Source organism: Triticum dicoccoides, chromosome 1B, assembly GCF_002162155.2.
Source record: "Triticum dicoccoides isolate Atlit2015 ecotype Zavitan chromosome 1B, WEW_v2.0, whole genome shotgun sequence".
In the NCBI taxonomy this organism is placed as follows: Eukaryota; Viridiplantae; Streptophyta; class Magnoliopsida; order Poales; family Poaceae; genus Triticum; species Triticum dicoccoides.
This window is the reverse complement of record NC_041381.1, coordinates 118,059,160-118,067,878: the sequence shown is the minus strand read 5'-3', so window position 1 is coordinate 118,067,878 and position 8,719 is coordinate 118,059,160. Positions and strand designations below refer to the sequence as shown.

At 48.0% G+C, this 8,719-nt stretch overlaps 1 protein-coding gene across 1 annotated transcript; it reads right to left on the bottom strand.

The window, feature by feature from the left end:
* Nucleotides 1–418: 418 nt before the first annotated feature.
* On the bottom strand, nt 419–5,034 carry LOC119322566. The gene is made up of 2 exons (XM_037596052.1): nt 4,147–5,034; nt 419–1,148 (listed from the first exon to the last, which is right to left on the bottom strand). The coding sequence occupies exons 1-2, from the start codon at nt 4,913–4,915 to the stop codon at nt 784–786; spliced, it is 1,134 nt and encodes a 377-aa protein (XP_037451949.1). The 5' UTR covers nt 4,916–5,034; the 3' UTR covers nt 419–783.
* Between the last annotated feature and the right edge of the window lie 3,685 nt (nt 5,035–8,719).

Sequence of the window (8,719 nt, the reverse complement as noted above, 5' to 3'; positions counted from 1 at the left end):
ATGGTAGAGCACCTTTCCTCCTTCTCCCATGGGTTAGATAGAAAACTGGACCTCTCCTGCTCACCGGCCTGATCATAGGGGCATCGCCATTGTCGCCGACGTCGACGTGGTGATGACCTTTCTTTTCTTATAGGGATGGCCACATCATTGACCTCATCTCCGCGGAAACTTTCCGGCAAATCGTTTTCTGGGTTTTGGTTCTTGTGGCGGCGGAGGAAAATTCAGAGCGTCCCACCTCCCTGAAAGTTCCCCCGGCATCTTCTTATCAGGATGCTGTTCGTTGAACCTTGATCTGTTCCGATCCACGGAGTCTCCGATAAATCTCGCAGGATCAGGAAATGGTTAAGTTATGTTACCTGATCAGGACTCGGTTTAGTCTTTAGTGCAGTGAGCAGTAAGCACCATGGGACAGGGTTCACACAAGGAGAGATTATGTCAACTAACTCATAATATATTGTTAGGTTGTTCATTCAGGGGCTACTAGTACATACATGGAGCTGAAATAGGGAGGAAAAACATGTACAGTTTCACACTAGCATGGCTGTATGGAGAGGAGCAGCCTTCAGGTTCTTGAGACTTTCAGGGTCAAGGATCACTGAACATATATATATCTCCAACTTGGATATTCACTTAATGTTGTTGGCATCATCGTCATCATCAGCTTCTGTAACAAGAGAGTTTTCGCATCCGGAGCCGCCGACAGCTTCATCTTGTTCACTATTCTGAAGATTTTGGCTGCTTCTTGTAGATGGAAGAGCAGAAAGGGTAACCATGTACAGTTATTCAGACCAGAGTTAGCTGCACCAGCTCAGCTGTTTGCTCCCATATGAGCTGATCAAGGATCTCTGACGCCATCTCCGCTGCAATGTTGCCATTATCCATGGTTTGCCACTGCATGCCGCATATATCTTGCTCAACCATCCTGCAGATGATTCGCCAAATGCCGGTCGCATCCCGGCCGGTAGCCTCTGCCTTGTTCACCACTCTCCTGTCCCTCCTATCCCTGTCTGAACATTTCAAGACACAGGAGGAGGAGCTCGCCGCTGCTGGGCGTGGGTTGCCACCGAAATTGTCGGAATTGGCTTGCAGTAGCTTCCTCCTTGTTCTCTGCTGCTGCTGGCTCGGCGCCAGCAGGGTTTCGCCTCCATCTGGTACATTCAGTGACAATGATGCCTCATCAGTACATGAACAAACAAACTGATTAACAGGTACTCAGCAGTACACGGCAGGGTTAAGTGAACTGGTTGGTGCATAAAACTGAACAGTAGAGTTTTCAGACACAAATTGATCGATGATCACTCGATTATCGGCGGTTTTTTTTTGTTTGCACGGTGTGTCTGAAAAATGAGTTTGGTGACCAAAGTGACTCTTAGCTACAGTATGTGAATCTAGAGGCCTAAGTGATGTGTTGCAATCAGAGAGCTGGTTCCAGATCTTGTGCAGTTAGCAGATGGACATGGACAGAATGATTAAGGCCCAAGAAGACGAGGTCACAGGGCTTAGACTAAATCTGGTTAAGACACTTGGATTGGAATAGGTTACTTGCATAACCAAGCTTCAAACTTTGACCACCAAACTGTGCTTGATGCAATTATGGATGCAGCAAACTGAAGAACGAATATTTTTCCTGGATCGCTCCTTTTAGTTTTGTCTTTACGGGTAAATTTATTCACTATCTTCTACTAGTAGTACATAGGGACTATTGACAATACTCTCTCACTCAACAGAAAACTCCATCGACCCCGCGTCGCCCCACTCGGGCGATCCTAGCCGCCGACGGGGCCTAACTCATCTTCCTCCCTTCCTTCCGCCGCCGCCGGCCTGCGCCCGAAGGCCGACGGCAGTGGCGGGGCCCTTCCTCCCGCCCGCATCTCAGGGGTGGTGGGAACGCGCGTGGAGGTGCGGCCGATCTAGAAGCGGTGGCGATGGCTTCGACAACGAGGCGGTGGTCGACCCTGCCTCGGGCCACGAGCAGTGGTGCGATGCGGTCTTCGGTGGCACGTCATCTGGCTTCTCTGGCAGATCTAGGTGGACTGCTCGGCGACACCTCTGACAGATCTGTTCTGGCCGGTGTAGCCAATGGTGGTGGTCATCTTCTTCGTCGGAGGTGGCCGGCCAGAGGCTTGGTGATTGGATATCGAGATCCATCATATAGTCCCGGCTGCGAGTTGGGGAGACATGGTTGCCGGTGAAAACCGAGCCGACGGCAAGCGATAGCAGCGTTCCATGTCGTTACCTTGATGAAGACATCGTCGTGTAACTACTATCGACCCACTCTTGCTGCTCTGGGGGAAACCCTAGGATCTGGTATTCCAGATCGGACGATGGCGGCACTGCGGTGTTGTTTCTCTCTTGGGAGCATCGTTTGTGGAGCAGCGCTGGAAGTCAGAGGCAGGAGGTGGAGCGGCTTCGTCTTGCACGGAGTTTCGGTGGAGATGTCAAGTCATGCCTGACCGACAGGTGCCACGCTTTGTCATGCCTGGTCGACAGGTGCTACGCACGACAGATCTTCCAACGACTTCAAGCTGTGTCGGCTGGTGGTACTTGGCAGCAAGGTGCTGAGGTGTATCGGTGGCGATTGCGACGTGCTCAGCTGTTTGCGCGCAGGGAGGTGGTGCCGTTGGGCGCCGTGGTGGCGTCGACGACAGCTAGACCGAGCAAGGTTGATGCGTCAGTACATCTCTGAGATAGAGAGGTGGCAGTTGGCGGCGGTGGCCTCTAAGAGCGCGCCGGACCGGTGTGTGCCCCAGACCCGGCAAGTGTCTAGGTTGGGGCCTCAGGTCTTCGATGTTAGGCTTTGCTTATTGGTCTATGGTATTAGTCACGGACTATCAGCATCCCTTCATCAACTGGATAGGAGTAGCGACAGATGTTGCCTAGACGGTGGCTTCAGAATTACTGTTGTATTTTTTTGTAAGGTCTTTTGTGAATAATTAATAAAGTGGCTGCATGCATCGCCCAGATGCAGAGGCCGGGGGTCTTCCTCTTTTTCTAAAAAAAAACTAGTAGTACATAAATTCTCAGAAACTATGACTTTTAGCTGGTGCCTTATCAGTAAATAAGTGAGGAAATGGCCTGTCACTGCTAAATTATGGCCTTTTATTATAGTCACTGTGCTATAATTCAGATGGGCCACATGGTGATTGCAAATTCAACCCCCTTTTTTTTTCATGAAGGTTCCAAGTGCATCTAACTGTCCCAGCCTCCCACAGTGGTGTGTTACAATCTGCACCAGAGCTTGTGCAGTTTACAGAGTTGACAGGGACAAGGGATCAGGGCACGAGGAAGTAAGTGATCAGTAAATAAGTGAGGAAATGGCCTGTCGCTGTTAGACTTTGGCCGATGGGGCACATGATACTTGCAAATTCAACTCTCCTTATTTTTTTCTGAAGGTTTATGTGCATCTAACTGTCCCCGTGATGTGTTACAATCTGCACCAGAGCTTGTGCAGCTTACAGAGTTGACAGGGACAAATGATCAGGGCACAAGAAGACCAAGTTACAGAAGCTCAGAACACTAGCCCAAGACTTTTGGACACCAGGTACTGTGCACTTGCTGACTTACATAACCAAGCATTATATACAAGGACCACAAACTTGTCCCTGTTGGAACTGTTGATGCCCAAAATTTGAAAGAAATGCTTTTCCAGGAAATCGATTTATTGTTTGTATATAAACTCTGAGAAACAATCACTTGCTGTTGGTCCCTTTGTTGCAAACAGGCGGGGAAATGAGCTGTTGTTCTCATGAAATTAGCAGTGCAGTCGCCTGAACTTTCATAGTGCACTGGTGTACTATTTGATTCCAGCTGATTTTTCTTCTTCTTCTGAAGTTAGGTTTTTTTCCTTCTAAAAGTGAATTCCACTCCAATTTTAACTGATGTCTCTCTTTTTCCCCCTCCGAAGGTGATTTTTCTCTTTTTTTTTCTTTTCTGAAGGCGAATGTCAGTCTAATTTTTCTTTTCAATTATTCCACTCTAATTTTAACTGATATCTTTCTTCTTCTTTTTTTTCCTCTGAAGGTGATAATTTTTTCTTTCCGAAAGTGAATGCCACCCTGAATTTAATTTGTACTGGCCTCGCTGAACTTGTGCTGTGAAGTAAGCAACTGAAGAAGCATTAATGGGCAGGAGGAGACGACGACAAACCTGAGCACGGCGAGCACGGCTCTGCATGCTCCATTTCTTCCACTGAAGATGACGAAGTGGTCGTGGTCGTCGACGACTCCTCCTGCCCGTCTCCCGCCTCCAGCACCGACACCGGGCTCGAGTTCTCCAGGCCGCATGCCGCGGCCGGCCTCCTGCTCCGGGCATGCTCCGACTCGGCCTCCTCGTCGCCGCGCCGCCGCCGGCGCGGGAGCCTCCGGCGCCCCCGCCTCTGTTTCTTGGCCCCGTCGCCGTCCACCGTCCTCTTGCCGCGCCTGCTCTCCGCGTCGTCGTCGCTTCTGGGCCACCCCGCCGCGTCGCGGTCGTCGCTGCCGTCGTCGTCCGGGCTGAAGCTGAGGAGCAGGAACTCGTCGTTCTCCCGCCTCAGGTACGTGGGCCTGTCCCGGAAGGACGCGGACGTGGTCCTGGCCACCCTGCGCCGCGGCGCGTCGCCGAAGCAGCACGGCGTGGGCGACGACCAGCCCTCGGCCGAGCTCGCGGAGCGGCTCCGGCGCAGCGTCTGCTGCTGGTCGCGCGCCGGCGTCGGCATCGCGTCGAGGCCCATCAGCCTGGCCACAATGCAGGGGCTCCTGGCCGTCGCCCCCTCCTCCTCCTCCTTCCGCGCCGCGGCACCGTCGCCGCGCCGTAGGGCGGCGACGTCGGCACGGACGGTGTTGGCGTTGCCCCCGCCTGCCGCATTGCCGGCGGTGTGCGCGCAGAGGAGGCGGCGCAGGAGGTCGAGAGCGAAGGAGGACTGCGCGAGCTTGGCCATGCGAGCTTGAGTGAGGGAGGCAGTCACAGCTCGCCGGTGCTAGGCATGGAGTCGGATGTAGAGAGAGAGAGAGAGAGGGGAGAGGGGAGAGGAGAGGGGAATGTCGGTTCCTGTTTCGAATTGCGGGTGGAGGGAAGGATTAATGGAAGCTACCATGGGCTCAGTGGCATAAATGCTTGGCATTCATTACTCGACTGTTTTACTCCTGCATTTTACTGACTGCATTTTTTACCACTTTTGTGTAACGGGAAAGGTTGCAGGCGTGAAAAAAATCGCTACCGCTCCACAGTTTCACCGCCATACTAGGCCGTAGTAGCTCCCAGCCGCTGCTGTCTCATACCAGGTGTCTGCCATGAGTGTGCTAGTAGGCCGTATTGTTTCCTGAATTTTCGAAACGATGGATGCGTTCCCTTCTTTGGTTGCACGCTCAGTGCAATCTTTCGTTGAAGAAGAATGTGGAGCAGTTGGATTGGAGCTTGCGATGAGAGAGATGCAAGCTCCCGACTGCGTAACTTGGGCGCTAAACCTACCAATTCGAAATTTGAAAACGCTACTTAGTTCAAAGAGGACAGGACCGAATTAACAAGCGAGGTTAATTAGGAGGCAAAAAAAAAAAAGCGTACGTACTAGTATGTCCGGCCAAGGAAAAGTTGGGGGCAGGTGTGAAACGGGCGAAACGGGAACGGGCACGAAGGAAGCAGAGGAGAGGACAGACACGCTGCCGGCGGGCTCGGCGTTTGAAACGGGGAGTACGTAACGAACTGAGTTAATTGCACCGAAATACCACAATTCGGGCATCACATGCAGATTGGTACCACGATTGCTAAATTTTGCGTGTCAGTACCAACATTCGTCTAAATTTTTGCAAATTAGGCTAAAACGCGTATTTATACGTATTGACAGTGTATCTGACCGTTGGGGCCGTCAGGTGCCGACGTGGCATATTTTTTGCAGAAAACCCCTTGACTTTATATGTAATCACATAAATGCCCATTTTGTTCGCAGGAAAACCTCCATTGAGAGGGACTTTTTTTTTTGTTCGCAAGTTTTTCACGGACTTGTTCGAAAGTTTCCAGCGAATCGAAGAAATAAATAACCGGAACGAAAAAACGCGCGCGAGCGCGATTCGAACCCGCGACCTGCAGGACTGCCGCTCGGCGCGCTGGCCACTACTGTTGACGTGGTACAGGCGAACATTTTATTATACTAGCGCACACACGCTGGGCCGGCACCTGGGAGAGATAACTGCACATAAATTCAGAGAGAGATAACTGCACAGATTCAGAGAAGCTCACTCTTGTTATATGAAACCATCTCTGTTCAGAGTCGGAAAGGAAATGGAATCAACGTGTATGCTGCACATAAATCTTTGTATCATCTGAAATGTTTGTGTTTGTCCATCCCATGGAGAGGAAAAAATTTAAGAAAATCCTGTATGCGTAATTGTTTCAGAATTCAGAGAGATAACTGAACAAATTCGTTCACTGCAGTCGATAACTGAACAATTTCAGAGAACTGCTCTTCTTTTTTTCTTTTTCAGTTGGAATGGTAGAATTAAATTCAGGGAACTCTCTAGTTCTGGTGAAATGGCAGAGTAAATTGTCTAAACTATTATGCCAGTCACACTTTGCATTGTTGTAACTGAGGTGTACAATGGCAGCAATGCACGGTACAAATTGCTTCTGAACTAAGCTTCCAAACAAGTTACTTGCTTCTGTGCAAAGTAGATGAGGTAATGGGAATATCAAGTGCGGAAAATAGTGTTGCTTAAAATTCCATCTCATACAAATTTACATATTCACAGTAGTTGTTATGGTGCTCGTATAGGTGCATTATTTGGATGAGGTGAAGGCCTATAGTTTGTCTCGGAGATAGCAGAGCTTGGTTTATATGTGAAACAACAAAACACGGATTCAGTCAGGAACAACTTAACTGAATTTTTTGGACTTGCTAATCTTGATTATTCCATTTGCTGTTGCCTTGGTGTTCTACTCACAAGATTTTAGAAGAAACTGCAACGAGATGTCGACCAATCAAGTCTTCACTCAACTGGCCGACACTTAAAATTTTGGTTGTAAAATATGCTGGTACAAATGAGAGCAGTCATACATCAGTTTGGGCATGATTTATCTGAATGCAGCGAGCAAGCCGTAACCGTTGGTGTATAGCATCCAGTGAACTCTCAAGAAATAGGAATCAAAAGACGTCAGTCAATGGTGGGCAAAAATGAGCTAATACAATTGTTCCAAGAACAAGAAAATGATGATAAAAAAATCTTTAACTTTGGATATTTGTTCCTGTTGGAATCGTAGACTATTTCATCAATTCTTTCATGTTGTTTATATAATTTCTGTGTCATCTGAAATGTGTATAACTTTGGATATTTGTTCTTGTTGGAATCACATCTGAAACGTTCTAGAATTCAGAGAGATAACCGAACAGATTCGGAGAACTTCAGTCTTGTTATATGAAACCCAGTAATCTTTGTTCAGAGTATTGGAAACGAAGTGGAATCAACAGACTATTTCTTTCATCCTCCATGTTGTATACAATCTTTGTATCATCTGAAATGTTAGTTTTCGATGGGATGTTTGTTCTTGTCTGTATCCCATGTTGTGTTCCATGAAGAGAAAAGGTAAGAAAATCAATTGTTTCGGAATTCAGAGAGATAACTGAACAAGCTCGTTGATTGAACAAATTCAGAGAACTCACTCTAGTTCTAGCGAATTGGTAGAGTAAATAAATTATGTAAATTATTATGCCTGTCACACTTTACATTGATGTCAGTGAGGTGTAAAATGGCTGCAATGCATGTTAGAACTTGCTTCTAAACTAAGCTTCCAAACAACTTCCCAAAAATGCTCACTCAAGGGCAGCGAAATGACAGAATGAAAAGCCACACTGCGTTGATCCTTCTGCTACCACCGTTGTGCATAGCAGATGTGGTAATGAGAGTATCAATTGGGGCCAATTATGTTTCTTAAAATCCCACCCCATACAAATTTAAATATTCACACTGGTTGTTATGGTGCTCATACAGGTGCATTATTTGGATGAAGTGAAGGCCTTTACTTTGTCTAGGAGATAACAGAGCCTAATTTATATGAGAAACAACATAGCGCAGATTCAGTGAGGAACAACTTTGATGTTGGGGGGCTTACTTAACTGAATTTTTGACTTGCTAATCTTGATTATTTCAATTGTTGTTGTCTTAGTGCTCTGCTCACATAAGTAGCGCCCTGCAATTTCACATATGACAACTTCCTTCATGCCCTTGTTGAGCCATGACTCACACCATTCCGAAGTAGGGATGGCAATGGGTACCCATGACCCGCGTACCCGACGGGTAAAAACCCTATTAGGGCAAGGGTATGGGTCACTAAAATACCCATGGGTACATAAATAGGAAAATTTGTAACCCATCGGGTATAGTGGGTATGGGTATGGTTTAGTATAACCCATACCCGTGTACCCATGTTAAATAGGCCTCAAATATTATGTATCCATATACTAAAAGTTTTTTACGTAAATCCCGCAACTGGTCCACAACAAAGCCACAGGACCCCCAAGCCCATTCCATACATGTACGTATCTAGGTGATTAATGTCCTTGTATCAAAAAAGGTGATTAATGTCCAAAATTGCCTCGTTCCTTATATAGCTATATCAGCGTGATTCACGTCTAAAATTACCTCGCACGCTCGTACCAGCCAGCGCCTAGCAGATCGATCTCATCTTCTCGCCGCTGCCCACTTCCGTCGGCACCTCCAGCCACTTGATGCCTCGCACCACCACCCCTTTCCTG

Bases quoted from the DNA above. Each gene is read 5' to 3' on its own strand.
- LOC119322566 (XM_037596052.1), bottom strand. From the start codon at position 4,915: ATGGCCAAGCTCGCGCAGTCCTCCTTCGCTCTCGACCTCCTGCGCCGC. The intron at 1,149-4,146 runs GTTTGTCGTCGT...TGAATGTACCAG, and splicing joins GCCGTGCTCGCCGTGCTCAG to ATGGAGGCGAAACCCTGCTG.